The sequence below is a fragment of the Caloenas nicobarica genome, chromosome 1 (genome assembly GCF_036013445.1).
Source record: "Caloenas nicobarica isolate bCalNic1 chromosome 1, bCalNic1.hap1, whole genome shotgun sequence".
Taxonomy (NCBI): Eukaryota; Metazoa; Chordata; class Aves; order Columbiformes; family Columbidae; genus Caloenas; species Caloenas nicobarica.
The window spans coordinates 34,822,836-34,848,742 of NC_088245.1; the positions used below are offsets into that span (position 1 = coordinate 34,822,836).

At 37.3% G+C, this 25,907-nt stretch overlaps 1 protein-coding gene across 1 annotated transcript in view; it reads right to left on the reverse strand.

Annotated features, from left to right (window-relative positions):
• LRIG3 (leucine rich repeats and immunoglobulin like domains 3) overlaps nt 1-25,907 on the reverse strand; it is a 44,562-nt gene that overhangs the window by 15,121 nt on the left and 3,534 nt on the right. The window contains exons 2-11 of the mRNA XM_065630043.1: nt 21,776-21,847; nt 21,402-21,476; nt 7,686-7,820; nt 6,897-7,040; nt 4,427-4,570; nt 3,972-4,115; nt 3,439-3,582; nt 2,042-2,122; nt 1,316-1,387; nt 868-939 (exon numbers count right to left, since the gene is read on the reverse strand). Of these exons, the coding sequence (XP_065486115.1) occupies nt 868-939; nt 1,316-1,387; nt 2,042-2,122; nt 3,439-3,582; nt 3,972-4,115; nt 4,427-4,570; nt 6,897-7,040; nt 7,686-7,820; nt 21,402-21,476; nt 21,776-21,847 (1,083 nt within the window). The remainder of the gene's footprint in view (nt 1-867; nt 940-1,315; nt 1,388-2,041; nt 2,123-3,438; nt 3,583-3,971; nt 4,116-4,426; nt 4,571-6,896; nt 7,041-7,685; nt 7,821-21,401; nt 21,477-21,775; nt 21,848-25,907) is intronic.

The following is a 25,907-nucleotide window of genomic DNA, read 5'->3' on the forward strand; positions in this document are numbered from 1 at the left end:
CTACAATTCTATGGAAGACACAAGGCTCCCTGTTACTTTCTCTGTGGCACCCAACATGGAGTAATACCATGACATGAAGTAGACAGACAGCTGCTATGGTGATACTGGATAGGAATCTGGAGAACACAAATTAAAAGCTCCAGACAAGATTCAGGCACTTTCTATTAATAATGAGAGGAGCATCTTTTTGCTATTCTTCAGTTTGTTGACAGATTATCCACAGAGCAGCTCAGGACAACAGATCTGACTAGAGAAAGCCGATACGAACAGAGGAGACAAGACGTATGCAACAGTGCTCAAAACACAGGGAACAGTGACAGTGGCGTTCTGCATTGATCAACAGAAAAAGTTGGTAAGAGGACCAAAAAAACCCCCAAAACTCACTAGAACAACACATTCTTCCCAGTGACCGCTTCATGACTTCTCTGAAGATCTGCCCCTTTGCTACTACAGGATAGAAGGACCCAATTACAAGCACTGACAACCAGGTCTTTCCAAAAGAATTACAGCACTGCATTTCACTGGTCCAGTAAGCTTTAGCTCAGTGATAGCACTGCTGATCTTATAGCACATCACATCAAAGTCTCCCTTATCTAATACCTATTAGAGATTAGCCAATTTAAAATAAGGACTCTATACAGCAAATGCGGCAGAAAATGAATGCCTCCTATCCTATGCTATCTCCCTTAAATACAGTCATCACATAAAAAATAAAAGAAAAAACCAACACACTGACATACCCTTTTTACGTGACTTCAGAGCGACTACAGTGGGAGTTTATCACCGCAACAGGCAACATCTTACAAGGCTTTTATTTATATGGATATATATATTTAATAGAGGTGATGTCTTTAGACAAAAACTTACAATTCTTTGAGTTTCTTCATTTGCGAAAATGCATTTCCTTGAACTGACATAATTGCATTGTTACTTAGATCTCTAAGAAAACAAAGAAGAATAGAAGAATAACATTAGAGTAGGAAAGAGTAATTTACTAAACTGAACATAGTTAAGACTCAAGGAATATTTTGCTATTTTAATGACATACAAAGGATCCCCTAGCTCAAAAACTAAAGAGACAGGATTAAGGAGATTTATAGCATGCTTAATAAATAACACTTCCTGCATTAATTCCAAAATTTATGTTCAGCATAATTCTAAAATAAAAGAACCTTCTCAAGATCACAGTAGCAAGCAGGGTAACTGTATTTCATTCAAAGTCATAAGTAAAGTTTGTTAGTCGTATTTTTGTTTCAATTAGTATCAAAATTCAGTTTTTCCAATGTTGGGTTAAATGTTAATTTCTACTACTTACAGGTGTTCAAGTGCATCCAAACCAGAAAATGCTTTCTTCGTAATGGATCTAATCCTGTTTCCTTGGAGTATCCTGAAATACATAAGTACACAATACAAAAAGATGCAACAGAACGGAAGCATTCTTTGACCTGAACAATTGTATATTTGGCCTTTGTTTCTAAACTGTGACTAATACGGACCACTCAGCCTTCTCCAATGCAGCAAAATGTTTGACCTCTAGAAGATGCTCATTTATTCCCCTTGAGTAAACATTTAGATTTTACAATGATTTTAGAAGACATTTAATGTGTACAGTTCAGTGATATGGATTATTCCAATGTACACACATAAGCATCTTTTTATTTCATTAATGTATATTTGAAAATTTCAATGCAATGAAGCCATTTCCATTGAATGCTGCATTACTTTATCAAAGACTATCCCTGTCACTATGTCTTTGTCATATAATGCACTTATTACTTCCTATTATGGGAAAAACTTTATTCTTTGAGAAATGTTTCCATAAATACTAGTAATATTTAAAACAGTTCAGATTAGTTTGACTTGAAAAAGTTTCTTTTATAGAACAGGAACATCTTATAGAGAACAAAATGGTAAGGGAGGAAAAAAAAAATCACCTCGGCTGTGGAAAATATAACACCATTAAGTGTTGAGCTTGTCCCTTGAAACACACAACCTAATTCTTTAAGAGATGATGAGATACAAATGTTGTAGTAATACTCACAGCTTCCTAAGTTTATCTAGGCCAGAGAAGGCACCATTCATATCTTCAATTGTCCATGATATTTCATTGTTTTTTAGATCCCTGTTTAAGGGGGGAGGGGAAATCAAACCACAAGAGCCATTAAAAAGACCAAGGTACATATTTCTTCAAGAGCATGCATTATTTAAAAAAATTTCTAAAATAGCTTTCTGGTAGGTTGTTTTTCATTTGTTTATTTTTGAGACAAACTTTTCATGATTAGCTATTTCATTTCAATTTTTACTGAGAGATTTTGTAGACTATTAGTACTTTTTCCACTGATAATTAAAAAGATCATAAACCCCAAAATTTCAAGAATCATTAGAAAACAAACCCACATTCCCCTACAAGAGTATTCAGATATGGGACTGCCATAAGAGAAGGAGCATCATAGGAAGGGAAAGGATCAGCGGTTCCTTCTTCAAATCAAAATACACTCACAAACCAACACACAGAGATATGTGAATCATTTTTACATCGTACACCCACAACACTAGCTTAATTACCTGTGAAGCATAAAGAGATTAGAGATTTGTGAAAAGAACAGTGTGTCAGCAAAGAATCAACAGGGTACAGCCTAGAGGAGAAAAAAAAAGAAACCTAGTAGGAAAAAATCTAACACTTAACTGCTAGACACTTCCCAAGTCTCTGACTTCCTCTCTTTTTATGATCTATCTCTCCCCATATACTTAAAAAACAGATCATACACACATTCAAATTGCATCTTTGCTAGATGCCCTAAGTGTGAGTACGTGAGCAAACCCCTGAAAGTAAAGTGTTAGCACCCTTTTCAAAGCCTAGAGGGAAATGCAACCATTTCATTCATCTGGTGAACAGATAGGTCAATAGTAGATAACTGGAAGATTTTAATGAAGTGGAATATATTCGGATTAGTTTACTTCTTTCTTCTCCTTCCTTTAAGAAATGCTATTTCAAACAATGCTCAAACGCTTAAAGCAATTGCCCAGTCACTACAAGCATCAGCATCCACAGTAATACACAGTTTTGTGTTTTGTCTTCTTATTTCTATCATGAGGGAAAATGTTGATTCAGTTAAGACACAACTATGATCCAGATCCCTAAAGCTGTGGGTAGTAGTGCTGCTTGCTGCCTTCAAATGGTGACATGCCTTTCCCATAACAATGCTACTGAAAATTCCTATCATAATTACCACTATCCATTATGCACAGCCTTAATGAAAGAGGAAGCCCACCCTCTCCCAAATCTTCTGAAAAAAAATCCTACTGTAAGAAAAATATGCTGATCTAGGAAAGTTAACACAAGGTTCTTGTATATTTCTCAAGGAAAAAAAAAAATCTATAAACACTGAGGCTTTTCCGCAAGGTTTTTGACCTTAAAAATTGAGTTTGTCAACTTACAAAGTCTGTAGACTGGAAAGTCCCCGGAAGGCACAATCAGCAATGTAATTTACTTTGTTGTTTCCAATGTACAGTCCAACCAGCATGCTTAAACCAACGAAGCTTGAATCATCTAACCTTGCTAAGTGATTGAACGTCAAATCTCTGCAAATTCAAGGAAAAAAATGTATTTGAATGTTTATGCTGCAGTGCTTATTACTCAGTTCAACCCAGGTGAATTTTCAGGGGGGAGAAACCTACACCACTTTTGACCACAAAGCTTGTATATCATTCCCAACAATTCACAAATTAGTGCAGAATGAATTGCTTTCATTTGAAAATGACTGTTATAGCTTTAGTACAACTGCCACAGTGAAATGAAGCAGTCACGGTTGGTTTCAACTTCTTTCAACAAAACATAACTGTCTCACATACAAAAAAGTTATTGTCACCTTGGAAACTTTGTTATGAAAAATTCACACATGAGTGGTAAGAAGCTCATGCTTTGGCACATACCCGGCGTTCAAAACTGGAATAAAATAAAAGCTACTCACAGCTCACTGAGTTTTTGGCAAAATTCCCAGGCATCAGGACTGATCCTGCTGATGGCATTTTGGCTGAGATGGAGTTGCTGCAGCATCAGCAAGCCATAAAGCCAGCCTTTAGTTACCTCTGTTAAGTTGTTATGGTCCAGCTGCCTACAAACACACACAAACAGATAAAAGACATAAGGTTCAGAAACTCAGCAGTGTGCATGCTTTGCCAGGGGTCCACATCTGACTTCATGATACTGGCCAGAGCGCTGCAGCCTCTATTTACATTTAGAGTTGTATGCATGCATTCAGAATGTGCGGCCCTATAACACAGTCACCAATAACTGCCTGCTGCTCTTCAAACTACAATTTAATTCAAAAACTTCTTTAAACTTTATCAAGAAATTCTCTTCATTTTGTGCAATTCTACTTAATATGTTAGCAGCAGAATCTCTCAGCAAAAGGTTGATACTTACAAGACTTCCATGTTGGTCAATCCCCAGAAAGCACCATCCATGAGCCTAGTAACTCCATTTCTCTGCAGTTTTAATGATTTCAAAGCTGGAAGTCCTTGGAAAGTAAGCCCATCTATTTTTTTAATTTTGTTGCGATTCAGCTCCCTGCATCAATAAAATTTACAGTTACAGCAGACTAAGTTTACCTGCATGCCAACAACGTTTCTTCCCTCTCTGGAAACAAACCTTTTTAAAATTCTCTTCTTGCCCATAAAACAGAGACAAGACATAATAAAAATCAAACTGTAATGTACTGTAATACATTATGTTTAATCATATCAATACTGTTCAGCCTTTCTGAAACTAAGGACAAGTACTTGGTAGTTCCTTGATTTTCAAATTTAAAGAATCCCTGTAGACCTAGAATGTCATGGTTAATCCCATTCACAAATTCAAAAGTAAAAGCAAGTTCCTTGTGTTTATCCAGCATTAGAGCTGTTAGGTTAGCTTGTAACTGCAATCAATAATCAGCCTGAAAGGAAAAGTTAAAACTTTCAATTGTGATAACTGGACAAAAATAAATATCCTGGATGATCCTCCTTTCTTAGTCTAGAGCCAAACATTCATTATACATTCCTCCCTCATTCTCCACAACTAGTTACAAATAGTTCCCTCCCTCTTTCCAAACTGGTCTTGGCACTCGCCCTTCTGCCACTACACATCCCCTTGCAGGTCAGAAGCTGCGACCTGTGTGTATCTGGGTAGGGAGTTATAAGGCACAACTAGATAGAGTGCAAGCTGCAGCGACAGTAGTACTCAATATTTTCACAGAATCACAGAATGTTAGGGATTGGAAAGGACCTTGAAAGATCATCTAGTCCAATCCCCCTGCTGGAGCAGGAACACCTAGATGAGGCTACACAGCAATGTGTCCATTGGTCTCCACAACACTTCCCTGGCTTTGAGCCTTTTTAACTCCAAACCCTGCACTGACCTCAAGCAGCTTTCCGGCTTTCCAAACTACATGAAAACGGAGGCTTAGCCTCACACAGCCACAAAGTTAACTGTTTCCATAAGAGCGAATTTTAAACTACCCATCATTTGCCAAATTAAGAGTTTATTTATTAGCAACAACTGACATATAGTATGAAGAGACGGGATTAGACAATAACCAAGAAAAGGCCCTCATACAATGCATGATCACCTGCCCTTTCATGAAGATCTCAGATCTATCAGCCTGCATCCTACAAAACCAAGAAGAATCCTCTCCTCCAAAACTTACTTCCCCATGGGAAGTAAAGGCCTAAATAATTCTCTCTCTGTAGTTATACCACCATTATTCTTCAGAGTTTCGGCTTTCCTCTCTGGCAGCCTAATATGAACCCTACCTAACAACAGATACCTGATAGAGAACCCTACTCCTCCTGTGTTTAAATGTGCATAAGCAGTGAAGAACATTCAGTAAGAACAGCCTTCAGTTCTCCTCCACTCTTCCTCTGAATACTTCCTTCAGGTGGTAACACAAATTTTTAGGTAGCTCATGTGCAATGAAGGCTAACATAACTAAGTCAGCCTACTGATTAAATTGTGAAAGAGTAGAACTTTCTTAGGCAAGAATATCATCAACTTCCAACATTTCAGCTGAATCAGAAGATCAGAAAGTCTGCTAAGACCATCAACAAATCCTGAGCTTTGCAGGACTGTTCTCATACTCTTCTACTGAAGCTTGAGTCAAACTCTTCCTGCATTTGTATACATATAATACATAGTCACTGCTTCCAGATGTGTAAAGCATCCTAAGACTTCACTGTTCTTATGACCTTTCACTTTCAAGGTTAACCTGAGAGAGTTCATAATTTCTATTTAACTATCTAATATGGAAAATAATTATTTAGGATTTGACAAAGTCCAGTCCTAGCCTGTCCTCTTGTCAACTTTCTGCACTCTTTATGTTTTCTGAAAAAGACATTAAAAAACCCCCAATACCTGAAAAAGAGATTTCTCCACCATTTTCCATACTAAATGACTTTATTTATTCAGTAAAACATTTAAAGACAGCATTGTATCAATGAAGCTGATGGAGGTCTTTTTACTCGAGCATATTGTTTATTGTCATACCTTCCGAAAGCAAATTAATTCCCCTCATTTCACCATGAAAGCACAAAATAAGTGACTGCTGTAGTGAACTACGTAAGTTTACTTCAATTAGCATTTTTCCAATGCTTTTTAACAGGAATGCTGCTACTACCCCTTCTCCAGACTTTTTTTTTCTTTTAATAGGCAAACACGATTTTAAACACAAAGACTATTCACATCTCACCAATATATAAGACTAGTTTTGTTCAGTACAAAGCTGCAGTTAGTAAGGGTTGTAGTAATATGTTTTCTGTGTCTGTCTCACTGCCTCTGGTTAAGTTAAAGGCTAAAGTTCAAGCACTGCCAGTGCTTTGGAAAATCTGAAAACAATTAGTCAATTGTAGGTTGCACTTACAGGTGCTGCAGATGGGAGAGTTTAAACATCTTTTGAGGGATTGCTGAAATTTTGTTCCTGTTCAGTTTCAATACTTGAAGTGTGGTAGACAAATTGTCAAAGGTACCAGGCTCCATGGAGGTTATTCGGTTACTGTTAATGTACCTGTTGAAACAATGTCTAGAAGGTTAAATTTACAGTTATTTAATAAATTCTCAGTACCGAGTAGTGAAACACAAAGCTCTTGTGCTGCCTACTCCTTGACAAATGGAATTTCATTTATCATATTAATTAGAACTCTTGACAGATCAGTCTACAGTCAAATAGTGTTTCACCACCAACATTTTGCTCTACTCTGCAGTAGTGTAATATTGGCAGAAGACAGCACGACACAACCCCATTACTTTCTTCTCATTCAGTATAGCTCACGCATTGCAGTACTACTGAATAAGGATTAAGATAGATTGAAAAAAGTCCACTAAACCCCACGGAACTCAACATCAGCTCGGCCATGGGAAACATCAGTTCATTTTGTTACATAATTATTTCTCCCAAGAGACACATCTATTTGTTTCATCTCAAGATAATGACCTTCACTTTTTATAAACTAAAACATCTAATTGCAACAATTCATGTATTCAAGTTAGCACCTTACGCTAAAATCAACAGGTGAAAGTAGGAATAAGTATTTAATGCATGCCTAATTGAAAGACGATTTAGTACCTTAATAAACAGCAGCCCATATAAGTTTTCCAACAAGTTTTCTGAAAGTAACCTGAAAGAAATAAAGTATCATTAAGTTTTACTTACAGATACTTGAGCTGTAATGATGGAAATGATGATATTTTTAGCTCTGATATGTTGTTGTTGCTCAGGTCCAAAGTTTCTAGACTCTGAAACGGCTTCAGCTGTTCAGACAAGATGTTGGCAATCTTGTTGTTAGTCCTGAAATTTAAGGGCAGTGGTCAAAAGACTGTCATTTCCAGAGTAAACACTTGTTAACTACACAGGACTCTGATAAGAGTTAGTTCTTAATTCCCCCACTTGAAAATAATTTATAATTAAAGAAAACCAATGAAGTGTCTTCTCTAGACATAATTCGCATTTCTAGTCATCCGAAATCACAAATTGGAATGTTCTAAATCAATATGTTCATCATCATTTCTTAGAACATGTTCCGAGCACACAAGATGAAAAATACATTATAATCCAATTATTGCAATTCATGGCTTTCAAAACAAGATGTAAAACTCTATGATCATGTATTTCTGAACAGCAGAAATACCCACTATTTGTATTGAACAGTATTTCACAGTATCGTAATGAAATGAGATTAGAGTTGTTTTGTTTTAACCAAATGAACATTATAGTATCTAGATATAGTGTTTCATTTTTTGAAAACTCCTATAGTGTGAAAAACAGAGCTAGATTAGAAATTATGTATGACAGTGTACCCCCCCCAGAAAGACATTCTAGAATTTTGCAATTAGACCCAGTATTTCATCCAACAGATTTTTCTTGTGAGTTAGTAAAGAATAAAATTTCTGCTTATTCCAGAGGTTCTAGACTTAATATCTGGTAAAGCTTCAGCTAAGTATCACACCCAATTCCACAACAAAAACTCTGGAACTGCTTAAAGACACGGGTATCCTAGTCTACTGTAAGAAACACCCTTTCTTTCACTTCCAATGAAATGTAGTTTTTTCAGAGATCATGTTTCATGTTCACACCCAGCAACCTACCAGTTTTTCCATCCCAGTTGCATGTATGGAATCATACATGCACATCAGCAACATTAATAGGGTTATTCGTTTGGGGCTAAATAGGGGAAAACCCATCATGACCAGTTAAATGAACATAACCCAAAATGATCCTTGTTACCTTAGGAAATTCAAGTCAGTTCTGGCTGTGGTACATTCTGTACCTAGTATGATGAATAATCAAAAATTATGAGCTCTCTGCAGCTTCTAGAGATTGCAGGCAAAGGCAATTTCAGTAAAACTATCAACAAGAATGTTGATTCTGGAAGGTGTTTGCCTTTATTGGAAATACTTGCTCTGGATCAAATAGTAAGCCACACATTTAGGATAGCATGGAGAACCCTCACATACTCAAGGAGTGTGGGGGGATTAGTGCTCCAGACAAAAAAAAAATCCTGACTCAAAAACTGAACCAGAAGTTAGATTAATGGGCCTTCTGACCACATGTGGGAATGGGTAAGTGATCTTGCAGCCCCTCCAACGCTGTGCTTGTATCATGTTTCATTCCTCAGGCTGTCTGGTAGAGGTACACTGCATTTCTTTAACTCTTAGCTGAAAGTATTTATAATAAATGAAAACAAATTACTTTAATAAAAAACAACAACAAACACCACTGCCATGTGTCAGTTCCACTGGCCAAATAACACTGCAAGTTAGATAACAGGTCATAGAGCTTTGCCTTTATGCATTAGTTTGTTTATAAGGTAATTACTAACAAGGTATTAAAACTGCCAATTACTTGAGTGACGAATAAAATTTTCCTTGCAGTAAAAGTGTGCTCCAGCAGAAGCCAGCAATTTCCTGAACTGCACGCCTCCTAAATTGCAGTGTGAAAGTGCTCAGTTATAGAGAGGGCTTGCACAGTGCTGTCTTTGTGTCAGCACTGCTCCTTAAAACAGAAATTCCTCACAGCCAGCAGGATAATAGCCCCTGTATTACAAAGTTTGGTTGGACCTAATGGAACCGAATAAAACTCTTACACAGCCTTCAGATTAGCACTTAAACTAACTGGCAAATTACCTGACACAGACCAGGTTACAGCAATAACAAACAAAAAAACTCCAGCTCGTTTGTTTCAGGGAACATTTTTCTTTTTTGGAGATGGTAAGGTCATACTGTAGGGAGAAAGTAACTTCTTTTGTTCACTGTAACCGAGTTACACATCCAAGTCCTACTCCATCTCACAATGAAAATCAAATCAAACCAGCCCTCGCTGCACGTTCCTGGTTACTCATATTTGTAGAAGCTACTCAAATACAAAATATCGGAACGGTTCACGCCTTACGGCTCCAACCTCCTAGTCCAGTTTTCCCTTCAAAAAAAATTAAGTGCTACAATTCACATCTGGATGATTATGCAGTTCTACTTTAAGACATAACTTTAGTTAAAATGAGAAACTTCAATGCTAATTTGATTTTTCTTCACAATCATCACTTAAGTAAATCAAATAAAAACAATGTACTAGCTTCCTCATAACCACCAAATCACCATCTAATTGTCAAAGCAAAACCAAACTATCCTCTGTGTTGGCACAATGACATACAGGTTTATTCGCTGTGGAGAAAAAACAAACAAAAACCAAAACAAACAAACAAAAAAATTCCCCCGGAAAAAACAACTTTCCAGCAAAGTGTTGTTATTACCGTGCTCAGACAAAAGGAGCTGCACAAAGCGCATTGGTTTCATTTCACAGATCCTCAAGGGGAGATCAGAGCAACAGAAACCCCCTGCAACAAGAGAATCGGCACATCGAGTTCTCACAGAAGCAGACCTGCAGCAATTTGATCTCAATTTCTTCATGTGCGAGGAACAGCAACACACGGCAGCTTCCTTACAACTTCCCGTTATAGCAAAAGCAGCAGGAGCACCGAGGAACACAGATAAAACCACCAAAAATACCTCCATGAATTTGAACATGCCTTTTGTAATTTGAGTGTCTATACCCTGACTTGCAGCAAAAAACCCCAACAATCCAAGAGTGCATGCGGACTGCTTTAATTATTTTTACATAAGCCTGTGTGAATACCAGCTTAAGAGAGAAAATCAGTTTTCCATTACGGGTATGAGAACCCTTAGCTTTCCCTCTCAGCATCCATGGCTTTAACCACACCACTAGGCCAAAACATCTAGAACAGCCCTATCAATCATGTTCTCAAGATTCATTCTATATTAGCAACAGCTACAACACATCTGACGTATTGACTTGTACCTTCCTTGCCTCTGGGGAAATATAAAGCAGGACAGCAACTTCCGTATCCATTTTGTTAATAATCCAGTTAACACCATTTAGACATAATAGTTCTTATGAGCTGAAATAAAAAAAAAATTAAAGATCTGAGATAGTACGACTAAGTATCTCTCGATAAAGATTGTCAATGCACTATGTTTTCTACCTAAGAGAAATACCTATGCAAGCTTCGTAACTCTGGTCCTGCAACATGGAAAGCCCAACTCCAAAACAGATTAGGACTTTAAGTCCTATCTTTTGTTTCTATTCAAAGATCTCAGTGCACCAAAAAAACAACACAACACACCAAACAAACAAAAAACAAAAAAAGCCCAAAACAAACAAAAAAAACCCACCCCAAAACCAAACCAAACAAACAAAAAGCGCCAAAAAACAAAAAACAAACCAAACCAAAAACAACAACAAAAAAAACCTCTTGCACTTTCTTCTCCAGCATGACTCTTTCTTTCAGGTAGATATTGATCTGCTGTGTTTTGAGAACCTCTTAATCTTATCTTACACTATGAGCCTGAAAAGGATCATGTGTAGGAGTCTGGAAGTGGAACAACCCATTAAAAAACAAGATGTCTAGAAAGAATTTTGGAGACCTGTGTCTCTGCAGCGTGTTCTCCAAAGTCTTTAGATGTAAAATAATTGTCCTAACATCTGTGTGATTCTGGACTAGGACGGTATCTCCTGTCCCTCAACTAAGCCCTGAGAGGCTGGATGTCCTGAATTTGTTTCACAAGCAGACAAATGAAATCATAGTGAAGTCTCTTGCTAAGGACTAAGAGGATATGTAAGGAGAAAAAAACCACTCTGCTAGGGATAGATATATCTTTCTGAGTAGTGCTGAAGCAAAGACACTGGGGTTCACAGATGTTTAGTTTAACCATCATGTGTTTACATGGCTTCCAAATTAGAGCTGGCTTGGAGGCAGCCATGTCAGAGCACAGGCAAAGCCGACGTGACTGTCCACATCTGAGCATGTGCTACTACAGCTCACAGCCTCCCTTTTCACATTTCCTCAAATATTTGTCGTTGCTTCACCTGTTCCTCCCTGCACTCACCCACTGAAGTCACAGGACTCCTGGCATATCATCTATTGTTTCTTGCAGTCCCCTTCCTGCCCTCACAAACTCCTTTGGACTTTTGGAGCTCTTGTAAGAAACAATAACGTCAAGACACTGAGTGAAAGCAAATTTAAGGAAAAAAATTTTTTTAAAAAATAATAGATACTGAAGATGAAAGATCAAGACTGTAATAAACTTCCTCAGAAAGTGCTCGAGGACTCGTGTTTTGTCACTTTTACGATAAAGCTGGACAACTTTGAAGAGCATATACCAGAAAAAAAAGAGTCTCAGTAACTTCTATAAGAGAGAAAAAAGATTTTTTTTTCTTCTATTTATTTGACTATTAAAATTAGTCAGACTGTAATGAACAATTACATCATTTAGAATATTGTAATTATGGTTTCAAGCTGCACACTACCCTTACAAAAAGTCCCATGATATTAATGGGACTACATGCTTTTCTCACCATTAGACATCCAACTGCACTGAATTAAGAGCCTCCACTTTTTTTTTTTCATCTTTGCAACTCTTAGGTACAGAAATATTTCAAGTGAAACAGTTTTTCTCTAAGACGAAGATGCCAGAAATAGAGAGAGCCAGGATTCTGGCTCCCTTCCAGTCATACTGGTAGGCCTAAAAGTTTGTTGCTTCCTTCACACACAGGCTTCTCAAGTCCCTTGCTGCAAGCAGTTGTTCCTTCCTTTGAAGGTCTCCTTCATTCTGTAATCCATGCCTGTCATTGCTTTTTGAAGCCAGATGTCAGCAAGTCTCAGCTCTTATACTTTATGCCTGTATACCACAAGAAGCACAAAGTAGAAAATGAAAACTCAGAACTCTGCAGGCTACTGATACTCTGTCCAAAACTTGAGACCAAAGGTTTATTGATTCCCAAACCAAACATAAACTGGAAAAAGGGGAAGAGAAAGATGCAGAATGTATATCCTAAGTATGACCTAGATTAAACCCAGCATATAATACCCTCCAATATTATAAATCATATTTCTAATCTTATGTAGGAACTTGTTAAGTAAAAACACCTATCCTTTATTGTCACAGAGCCAACCTTCCCTTTTGGAAGGCACAGTCTAGGCACTTCGGACCACAATACCTTTCTAGATCTAGTACTAACAATTGAGATTAGGAGAAGTTGAGGCATGTTCTCCTATCTACTTCTATTTCACTCAAGGCACCGAGTCATTGCATTTCACTGCTTTACTGCAATAACCACCTACCACTTCTCTAAGATATCACCCCATACTTAATGTCTGACTTCTAAACTTCATTTTCACTTCCCTCACTCTCTGTACTGAATGTCCTACAACTTGGCACCTCCATGGTAAAATTTGCTACCATTCTTCCATTTTGTCACACAGGAACAGTGTTCTCTATTTTTCTGATCCATTACTATTCTTTTAAATTCACCTTTTTCTTTAACACTGTTGATCAGAAAATCATGCAATTTTTTCCCACTGCAAATAGCTCATAAAATTTGCATTTTCCATTCTCATTGCAAAAGCATTTGTCTAGGCTCTCACTGTATTTTTGCTGCAACAAACTCTGGATTTCTACATACTTCTTCCCTTTCCCATCATTCAGCCTAGATTGCTGCAATAAAAAAATCTAGTTTCCATGTCTGCGAGTCTGACTAAGACAGGTTCCTTTTCAAATTCTTTCATTTACTTCCTCTTAGTCTCTGCACCAAATGTCAAAGACTGCAAGAACTAATTCCATTAAGTTTCTTTGCTCTAGCGTTTTGCTCACAAATTCAGCCCAAGTGACACATGGTTTACCACCACTCTCATTTTTGGGACTTTCTCCAAAGTAGCCTTATGCCTGAAGCCCAGTCTGGCATTCCTCTATCCTTTCTTTCAATCCTTCTTCAAAACAAACTCCTCCAGGCAGCATCCAAATCTTAATCCTTCCCATAATAAAGTGGTAGCTGAAGAGATGACAAGGATGTAAAATATTTGACCAACATTTTCTTAATATTGGGAGCCAGACTTTAGTTTAGTATGCTAGCTTTATAAACACACAATACCACTTTCTCTGGCAAGCGTAGAAGGGAAAGGCATCCACTCCTACTGAATGTAAGCTTTCATTTTCAGGAGTTGAGTCTAAACTTCTTTCTTGTGACTGCAGCTTTCCAAATGCAAACTGAGACAGTGTTCTCCTAGATTTTACAAACAGCCTCCATTCCCAGCCAACTGTGAGATGACAAAGAGGCAGATCTCTCATACCTACCCTTATTCCAAACAATCTTGAAAACAAAGATTATGAAAAAAAACTTCCATCATTACAGAAAGCCCTTCGCAGGAGCTTTCCTCATTAAGATACTGCCACACAGGGCAAACTATCACTCTTATTTCCACATTGCCATCTGGGACAAATGTATGGCCTATCTTGCATGTTTGCTTCAATTAGTTGAATTTTACTTCAAGATTACTATCTGAAGCATGATCTGGGATGCCCGTTATAAATCCCTTCTAAATAGTATAAAAGAGATTAATCACCACTTTTCTCTAGTAACTACTTTTGTGCATAAAGTTAGATAGGCATTTAAGCTGTACGTTGATTAATCAAAGCCAAGATGCAGAAGTGCACGCTCAAATTTTGGAAAAGTATCTTTTTGGCAACAAAGGTATTTTTTAAACCAAGAATGAAAAATATCAGTGACTAATTTATGCTTTATTATTCCCCCCCTCCCACATGAAGAAGGTCAGACTACTTTTTTTCTTCCTAGTAAGGAGAATGGAAGCAAGCATGAAGCTGCTTGAAAATACAGATGAATTTAGAATCTTTAGTCACAAGCTCAGCATCTTGTTTAGCAAAGATCTATGACAAGCCATTTCAATTTAAGAGTTAGTTTACTCAGTCTTAAGAGCTAGAAGAAAAATCCCTTTTCAGATTACATATTTAATTTAAGTAGGATGAACAATCCCATTCAACCTGAAGCCCTGTAAGTAAAGATAATGAAATGACACTGCAGTATCATAAGCTCCATATACTAAAGGTTTTTATCACATAGAGTTACCTCTGTCTCCACTGCCTGGTAACACAATGCTTTATCAATCTCAATAAATAATCATGTCATAACCAGGTCTTTCATCACCAGAATTTTATTCAGATTGGAGCAAAGCATGCTGTCCACTGAAGGAATTTTACTGTTGACTGATATCAGGATTAATGAGCAACTAAGCAAGGTAGCAGGAAGGAGCTAATATAGGAAGACACAAAGCTAAACCTAGGCTCTTCTGATAATTTTAAATTTTCAGAGCTTATTTATCAAGCCTAGTATATACTAAAGCCTGCTGATCTCCAACAAATTCCCTGCTGCAGCTGTGTGGGTTAGATGAGCAGCAAGTAGAACCTCCCATTCAGAGCATGCATTACCATTTGGACCTGAAAAAACTTTTCAGGCATTCCCTGGGTTTTTGTTTGTTTTCAGTGATCAAAATAATATTTTTTTTAAACAAACCATTGTTGATGGTTTAGGTAATGTTGTGGGTTTTTGTTTTGGTTTGGGGTTTTTTTTGCCTTTGAAGAGAATCACTTTGTACTTTTTCAATATAGCAATTCACTTCCAGCTTTTAGGTGTGCTTTTCAGAAGTGTTCACTGAACACCAAAGGCCTGAGATTAATAATCAAGTAAACATAACCAAGTAATCAGAGTCATTTTGCAGTGGCTGATCAGAACGCTACATTTAAAGTTGAAACAATTTTGCTTACTATGAAAACTTGTGACCCCTGCAGTCACTTAAGACTGGCTACTTTACAGTTCTTTTGCCATGTTTTTATCTCCTGACCAATCTTTTTTGTTAATACTTTTTGTTCATTTATCTTTTTAAACATCCAGGACACAAGACATGTGCCTTCAAAGATGATGCATCTAAACTCAGCATATACTGACAGGAAGACATTAAAAACTGAAAGCTGTAGAAAGCCTACAGAAAAGTGACTTGTGGATTCAGTCCCGCACCTAACAACTGGGAACGTTTTAAGAATCCTCCTCAACACTGGCAACATTTTTCATCATCTCAGAACTCAAAAGTGAATGGCCATGTGATTCCTCATTTTTACTGCTTTAAAGGCTTCCTGTTCAGATGGGGTTGGATGGTCCCATCAGCACAGCAGAGTAAAACCTTGGTCCATATTCTGTATGTCTCTTACGAACAGAAGATTTCACATTCTGAAAAAACCGAAGTGGGAACCTGAGTGTAAAAATTGAAGAACATCACTGGATTGTGAATCATCCATCCTCCTTTTAGTTCAGCACCATGAGCTTTGTATTTTCTACTCTAGCTTTAGTAAAACCGGGTATTTGCTTGTTTTCTAAACTAGCATGATCAGTCTTCACAACATAAGCTGCAAGGATACTTCCATCTAAATTACCTGCACCATATGTACTAGAGCTTTTAAACAAAGTAATTTCTATTCAATAAAATGTAAAACCACAAGTTTATTTAAAACACTCCGTTGTTTAAAGGTAGCCTAAACTAACATTAGCATCTCACAATATGCACTAGAGACTTTGGCACGCACAGCTTTTCTAGTCCCTACAGACAGCAAGATGATTACAATATTACATATCCTGGATGTGGGTAATAAAACCCATGGTTTTTATTATGAATTCTAGTTCTGCCCATATATTTTGATAATAACAGTAAAATTTAGTTGGAGAGGCAGGATACGTTAATATTCAAAGCTGTTCTGTCTCTTTAAAGTCACTGCTGCCTTCCATTTGCCACAGCACTGAAGGATGCAGTGCACCAATAATGTCAGACAGTGTCTACAATTCTGTATTTTTAAAAATTCTGCAAGTAAGGTAGGATGAGTTTCTTATTTAAACTGTACATCCTTAAACAAAACCTTAAATAATGTTGCACCATTTGCAAATCAGTGTCTTTCTTCCTTACAAAGCACTAATTACAGAAAAGTAATTAATGTTTTCTGAAGAATTTTAAAGGAAAATCCCTATGCAAATGGTAGTTGACAGTTAAACACCATGCAGGACTTCTGTACAAGGCTTTTGTACCTATATTACTTGGTTTCAACCTGTTTCTGGATTCAGACTAGGTACAAAACTTTACAGCAACGACAGACCTAAAAAGGCAATACTAGTTTTCTTCTCATGTATCAACATCACAGATTCTAGCAGATTTTCAGGATAAATAGGAAGAGGACTGGTACATGTTGCATAAGGAATGCCATTAGAATGGGAAGCAAATTCAGAACCTTTGCCTGTTCTCCTGGTATGAGGACATTAGCGTCCACTTCTCTACCTGACAGAAAAGCAATCCGCCTATCTAGAAACAACAAAAAGTAACTTGTTTATTCTCCAAGAACTGCAGAATTTTCTACCACAACCATTGAAAGCAATTCTACACTAATTTAACTGTTTTTACAAGCACTTCAGGAATGCAAATTAGGAAACAACTAACACATTTTACTTTTAGGGATAAATACAGCTACATTACCGTGTATGGAATCTGTACATTATATATTTGTGGAAATCAGTTGTTAAATCCAGTATTGTCTACAAAAGCTTATGTAGTCCAGCACCTAGGCAACCCAGGCTCCTGGCTAGAGCTACTGTGCTGACGAGAGAAGTGGCAATCTTTGGCAAATGGCTGGACTTCTCTCTTTCTGCCTTGATAAACTGCTCTCTTCTTGCCTTCTCTCACAGAAGACAAAGTGCTGGGTGGCTGAGCACAAAGAACACCCTGCAATTTCAATTTCAAATAATTGACTTAAGTGGTCAAACACACTGAAAGATGCTACCAGACCTTTGCAAGTAAGTCACTGTAAGACAGGCATGTCCACATTGGCTAGACATTTCAAAAGGAACCTAACTTGAAACATCTAAAAGTTAGTTTAAAATAAGTATCTAGATGGGCTTCAGTACAAAAGTCATCTGAACCATCTTAGGGAGAAAAATCACTTCAGAGAGTGCCTTTTCTCCACTCATCCTGAAGAGGACCTACAGTTAGTAACTCATACTTACGATGCCAGACTTTCAAGAATTAAGGTTAGGGAAGATGAACCCTTCTCTTTGCTCCCTCTGGAATGTACTACATCTGTCAGTGTCAGGCAATCCATCACAGCTTCACAACTTAAGGCCTCTGGACCAGATTCAGCCCCAAGTACCACCCATTTAGTTCACAGCAGTTTTGAGATTCCCAGGAGGCTCAGAAGCTGCCCTATGCCATGTGACAAGATACATAATCATCGCATCAATAAAAACGTAGATGCATCTCCACCCATCTAGCAAGAGTGTGCCTGCATGTGCTTGTACACTCCTTCACAGACTCGAGGTCTTTGCATGGTGGTGGGGGTGTGTACCTGCCTGATACTTTCTCTCCCATGGTGTTCAAGTCTCAACTGGCACCCATCAAAACAAAATGCTGGCATCGTTGCTTCACGTTACTGGCAGACCATGACACTGGGAACATCTCCTGCTCTGGGCATGTTTACCCTGCATAATTTAACAGTATGTAAATACCTAAGCTAGATAAATATCAATTAGATAGTTAGAAATGAGGTAGCTCCAGAAATGGAAACTACACTAACATGATAATCCACCCACGCTTGTTTACGCTGCTCAAAGAATTTAGACATACAGCGCTGTATGGAGATACCTGCACTATTATTCATTGTAGACATACTAGCAGTGCAATTTCCTTTGCAGGGAAAGAAAATTCTTGCAAAACAAGTAAAATTCTAAGGCTTTAGAGATGAGAGGCAAGTACTAAGAAGTAAAAAACATTTTGCAAGAAGAGAGTTTCTTCAACAATGATCATTTTGGCAAGAAAGGAGGGCACCACTTCCACACCATTCCTTGAAGACTCCCTGGAAAAAAACAACTGGCTTTTCAACTGACAGTAACGAACCAACGTATATGTACCTCATAAGAAATTTAATCAAATCAAGTTTCAGAATGTTAGCACCCTCTCTTTTGTTAGTACTTGAAAGTCAGAACAAAAGACTCAACAAGGAAACAGTGGCTTATTTTGGAAAGGCTCCACAAGATTCTTTCATATAAAAGTTTAAAATCCTGAATAAAGTCATCAGATGTTTTAAGTACAGTTTTTCTTTGAAGAGTGTTCTAAAAATTATATTCCAATTGTTCCATATGTGTTCTCTTCACATGACAAGATACATATTAACTCAGTTTAATTCAACCCCTCCAAATAACATCCAACACAGAAAAAATAAGTGAACATATTTTTTCACTTCTAAAAAAGAATTATCATTGGATTGAATATTTGTCCATCTATGTTACCACTATATTACATATATTTTTATGCTAGACAATTGCTGTATGTTTATTCCTCTTTATTTACATCCTTTTCCATAAAATGAGATTTAATGTCTTTACATAAATAACTTCCAACCTGTAAGACATTTTAAAAAGAAACCTTTGCAAAAGAAACAAGATGCTTTATTTTTTGAACAATGAAACACCACTCTCAAATTTTATGTTCTAGGTACATCTGTTTTGATATAGAGCAAACAGTTGTCTTAACTATTATACACTGACATTCATAAGTTAACTTAAAACCTTTCAATTACTTAATAAATTATTTCTACCATATTAATCTCAAAGAATCTCTGCTGTGGTCATAGAATAGGTATTAAATCTCAGCTGGAACACACTTATATTCAATAATCTGTCCACACCACACAGAAGTAATGGAAATTAGAACGAGAACAAGCTAGCACCCAACCAGACCAACTTTAACTACATTGGTAGTATGGTAACAGCTTTTAGAATTTTTTTCCCTTCTTTTTAAGTGTCAGAGTGTCAGTACACATAGTGCAGAGCACTGATCTAACAAAGGTTTGTCCATGTTTGACCACCTGAGTAAATGAACCAAGCTAGTGACCTAAGGACATGGAACAACCAATCCGGCAGCAACTGATTTTCATGTATTCTCTCAAAGGAATACAAGAATCTTTGTACAGCTGCAAAGTGATGATCTTAGGTTCATCTAAACTAGTTAAGTTTCCATGAGAAGGACTAGATGAGATGCTAAGACAAATTCTCAACTTTACATTAATTAGAAATAAGGTAGGAAGATGTAAACCACTTTATTACGTCAATATTTCCAACCCTGTGGTAAAGACAACCTTAGCAAGGTAAAATACATATATATATATTTTTTTAGATCAATTAGATGCTTAAACTACAGAATACTATGCCAGTGTAAAAATAACATCAACACTAATGAAAAATAGAAGATATACTTAAATGCAACCATTATTTGTTAGACACCATCTGCTTTTTCTTTCATTCTTTTCTGATTTTGATCTGTAAGGAACCACATCAGTATCAAATGTCACTTAGTTCTTATTCAAACAGAGCAGTCCAGACACAGCGGCTGCACCAGCTGACTTAGCTGACCTGGGCCTAGAGTAAAAACAAACCTCTATAAATCACCAGATGTAAGCAATTGAATAGTGATCAATTTAATTAACTGAACAGCTTTCCAAAGTTTACTGTATTGTTTTAACCCTTCAGGGCTTCTTCAATACAGGTAACTTTCAATTTGTATTCAAGGGCAGGATTTGGCCAGAGGGCTACATATTACTAGCTTTAGACTCTTTAGATTCCCATTGATAAAAGCCAAATCCCAAACATGTCTTCTCTTTTTTCCAATGAACAGTACGGTAGTAACTATTTTTGTTAGCAGTTCTTTGGCATTTTAGAGAAATTAAATAACAGGGAAAAAAAAAGCAAACTGATTTCAACTGAAAACCTGAGGAATAAAAACTTCTTTTAAAATCAACTGGTTTGGTTACGGGCCTTATTTGGCTTTTACAACTTTATACCCGTATTACAGATGCCATATCGAGCAACTTACTGATTTATTCCAAACAAAACAATGAACATCAAAATAACCATGTGTCACAATTATATGTATTAACTGCAGCTGTAAAAAAATTATGCCGCCCATAAAAATGGGCTCAAAAAGACATTTTAAAGCTATTGGCAAAAAATCTTCTAACATAGATACTTGTCCTGAAGCTGCGTCTCCAGGGGATTTCCTCATGCTGTCCACTGAAAATAACAGAATTCTGCCATGATTTAACGCAAGTTGGATTTCATCCAAGATGCGTAATAATAGAGTATAACTCTTGTTTTAAGGTCTGCATTGTGCAAGTTTGTGTAACATTTACTAATGTTTGTACAGTGCCTAGCTCAACAGGGCTGAGGCTTCTGGGCACTACCACAACACAAATTAATTCTAATGCAGTCTTTGTATCTGAGGGAAGCATAAAAACTACAAGGATTAAGCTCAATTATACACATTTGAAACAACCTCCTAAATAATATGACATAATCAACTTCCTAACCACAAGCTGCTCTATTTCCAGTTATTTCACTTTAATCTCTGTAATGCACATATTTCCACAAACCCTGTAGAGTTAGTTCCACTAAGTAGGGACAAGAGTAAGATCTACTTACAAAGACAGAAGAGTTATATTTGCAGAGACTGGCCCCAGATCTGGAATGATCTCCAGTTCATTGTTGTTCAACTTCCTAATAATATCAAAAAAAAAAAAAAAAGTCAGCTTTGATGTTAATCAGAAGTATGTCCATTAGATCTGCTAAACTGCTGAGCAGTGTCACCCCAAAATTAAAAAATAATTCCAGTTTCACTTAATGTAAAAAAACATCAGAACAGCAAACATCTTTGTTTTTTCAACGAATTACCCCTAGAGAAATAGCTATACAATTTGCATACACAAACACTGGTTGATTTTTTCTCATTGGGTTTTTGGTTTGGGGTGTTGGTCTTTTTTTTTTTTTCCTTTGTTAATTAAGGCAAATTAACTTACACTTCCCGAAGACTATGAAGGTGATCCAAGAGACTGGTCTTGATTGAAGATAATTTGTTGTGACTTAAGTCCCTATGAGGTTACAAAAATAAACAGCCTGTGAGTTTTGCCATAAAATATTGGGTAAATCAATACAATTTCAATCCAAATGATATTATCACTTGTTTCCAAGTACATAAAAAATTTCTTTGTTTTTTGTATTAGTAAAATTAGAATAGCAACTCATTTGAGTATACAAGGTATAACTAAGTGTAAATACCTTGATCACTGCCAGCAGTGTCAAATAATTTCCTATACCTCTGAACGATTCAGAAATGTCCAGTGATGTGTGTGTAAAATCCGTGAAAAACATTTTAAGATTTTGACTCATATACACCACCAACAACCCCTCTCCCCTATCCCTTCACAACAAAAGATCTGGCTAAAGCAACCTCTTGCTTACAAGGAAAATTCATAAACCAATACTGAGGATTGTCTCATTCCTTGAGTCAGTCATTATATTTGTATTGTTTACTCTTCTCACTTCTCTAAAGCGATGGACAGATCATAAGCACACAGTAAGGACCATCCATAAAACTCAGTTCTATTTTCATGCTCTCACACAATTCAGGACTCCATTCCTGCACAACCAAATTTAATGAGGATCTTAAACAAGCAATATCAAAACAGACACAGGAAGGCCTAATCCTATTCTGAGTTTCAAGATGTCTAGATACTAGTCACATTAATACTGCACTTAATCACACCTGAAAACGTAGCTCAAGCACTTTGCTTGTGCCTCTCTGTAATGAAGACCCCAAATATATATGGATGCAGTTCATAAGAAATCTTGTTCATGTCTTTGCAACAAAACAATCCAGAGTATTAAGAATGCAACACATTAGCTTGATCACTGTCAAGAAATTCTTTTCCCTACAGACACCATACCTCCTCTCAAATATTTGAGAACATCATAAAATAAGAGTCTCAAGAAACTTTTGCGTAGCCTGAGAAGTAGTGGAAACATCACAGAAATAAAGGAATGACAGTACAATAGAAGGCAGAAAAGTTAAACACAGAAACTCAAACTTGTATGTCTATGGAGATCTGCACAAGTGGTACAGATTCACAACTGATCTTTTCACTTTGGCCAGCCCTGTTCAAGACCTCTCTCTTCTTGGCCACCCACCCACCACAGCGTGCACCTTCTTGCTCCAGTACTGCAGCTTGTTACTGCCCCACCTGCACCGATTCAGCCACCTGCAAAGCACTTGCTAGATGTTGTAACACTGAGTTTATCCAAGCCAGCAACCAAAAACTGCACTATTTTTAAGGAGTTCTTCAACTCACTCCAGTGAGAATTTGCAATGCAGATACACAAAGAATTGCATTGGCATGCGTCAGTGGTGAGCTGCTGTGGCATTGGGTAACAGCGAAGAAATTTCTCTCACTTTGTGACACTTTTCCCTGTGCTAATTAAGCATGGAACAGTCACCCAGCGTGCCTGGGGTCCTCATGAAGCCACACGGGCATGGAGTGTATTTCAAGTTGAATCTATGAGGAAACTCTGGGATGGCTTATTTTTTCTAGATGACTCAGTACAGCCACATATATTGAGCATGCCAAACATGCCTGATTGCCATGGACATGTCTACTCTCCATCTACAGCTCTGGAAGTGAAGAAGCCTGATGATCAGTATATCCTTGCTGCACACACACCAGAACTGGCTTAATCAAGCTAGGTTCAAGGTCTGTGCTAAGTTTTCTGTTCTGCGACTAAACCCTGAAGAACTGCAGATCCAGAGAACTCTGGTTCCTCTGCACCCACCATTGCAAATCCTTGGACACAGGCATAAGACTGCAACCCAGCCAGGCACCTAGGCTTCTTCAACGACACACGGGGATGGTAAAACCAAGTTTTAGCCTCCCCTAGCTGTTTGGTGCTTTTTGCAGTACTTGTTGAATATTGCCAGGACAATTCCATCATCCCTTTTGTCCTGCCCTGGACAGCAGTTAAAAAAAAATAAAAATCAATGATTAAAAATAATCCCAGGCAGGTATGGGCATTACAAGGGCTACCACCAGTGCTTGGTTATGAGGTGTGCTCGGATTAGGCCCAGCAGGCCGCGGAGCTGCGGCACCAGCGCCAGCTCAGGGCGACGGGCAGGGAGGAGATGGGCACCATGCTCCCCAAGCCAGGGCTGCCCAGGAGCCTGCACGGGGCAGACCCGCAGGGCCAAAATGCACCTTTCAACACAAAAAACGGGGTTGAGGCTTCTGGGGGAGCCACTGAGAGAAAGGGAACACACTCCAACACCTTCAGGTAGCCACGGAGGGGATGTTTTCCAAGACTCAGCTCTGGACTCAAGCACTTAATATATATCCACGCATTCTTCCAGGTGTCTAAACCCCTACAGATTTTTCTCTTAAAGATGGAAAACCAATACAGTGTTAACATTTTCAAAAACCCACAAATGTTAGTTTCAGCATTATGATTTTGAGCCTTCCTCTAAATGAGGTTAACCACGCTTGAGTTAGAGGGCTGCATCTTTCACTGCTTAAAAAAGTAGTGCAAACATTAGTCTGGCCGTAGACTGGAGAAAAATCCCTTTGTTTAACATCTGAAGACATTAGCTGCATAGATTTGAAACCCTCATACTGCATTCTTAAATGTAAATACTGAAAAAATATGTTGTTACAAAGATCTAGATGAGAACCTAACTTGGTCCTTTAAAGCAGACAGGGTAGAGACAATTTTTACCCTTAAACTTAATTCAATATTTGGCTTTAGTCTGTAGGGATTATAAGAACTATGCAAATAAACAGCCAAAATTCAGTGAAGTTATGGCTGTTAGTGCCTAATATGTTACTGTTCTTCATGCTTCAGACAAGACTTAGGAATCAGTAATTATTTCAACAAAGAGCTTTCAACATTAGTGCTAAAAACCTGCATTTCTTCATTTCATCTAAAAACCCTGCAAAAGGTTTATTTAAAACATGTTTGCCTAAAGGACCTACCAGACAGTAACAGACGTGAGCAGATTTGTTCTGCTGGAGTTATAACATGTTAAAAAAAAAAAAAATCTGGCAGAGTCCTTAAACTATAAAAATCCTACAATTACAACCACTGCTGTGCATGATCACCACACTGGAGCCAGACACTTTCACTCATAGCTCAAGCTCACATCCATCTGGAGTCCATCAAGGCAACCGTGAGCATAACAACTTACACCAGGTTTCAAGCTATTTTTTTGGTGTTTGTTTTTTAACACTAAAGATACCCTCAGATTTTCCACATAGTACCTACTGTAAAAAATATATACATACGTACAAATTCCTCATTCCTGGTTTACTTACAGCAGCTTGTCAAACACAAGTTGCAAAAAAAAAAAAAAAAATCCCAAAGCAAAACAATGAAAACAAACCCTCTAGACAATACTGAATCGCTTGTTTCACACAGCTGTACGCACGCTTGTCTACCAATTGTTAGATAAAATATAATTATAAATATTTTATTAAACCTTATTTCAGTACTACTGGCACGAGAAGCTTCAGGAAAAAAAGTCTAGCAAGTTACATTTTTAAATTAAATCAGAGTGTTTGGAAGCAAACCAACAGTTAAAATATTTGTCTTTTACTAATACCCTAAGTGAAACTTAGCCTATAGAAGTTTCTGAAACTTACAAGCACTGGATCTGAGGCATTTTTTTAATATAAAAATCTATCACTCCTGTTGCAAAGCTACAAGCACATTTCAGTCCAATGCATTTCCCAACATCTTTTAAAACAAGTCTGAGTAAAAGGTTTGAAAATGAATCAGTGTTCTTCCTTCACAGAAATGGAACTGACAATGTTAAAACACAAAGATTGTTACTATGCATCTTCCAATTCTGAATTTTCCTTGTCTGTTAAAACCACATTACAAGTGGGGAGAAAATCTCCTGTGATTACTTTTGCTACTAGAATTTCTAAAGCCATGAAAGATATAACATCTAATACAATCAGAAACTTCAGAAACCAGATTTATATTAAGAAATTCTTTATAACAATAAAAAGTATATATACCTGTTCTTCACCTCAGATTTCTAATAAAAGTGATTGAGCATTTAAGTAGAATTGCCCACACTTGAAAAAGCATACCATAGTTTTTGAG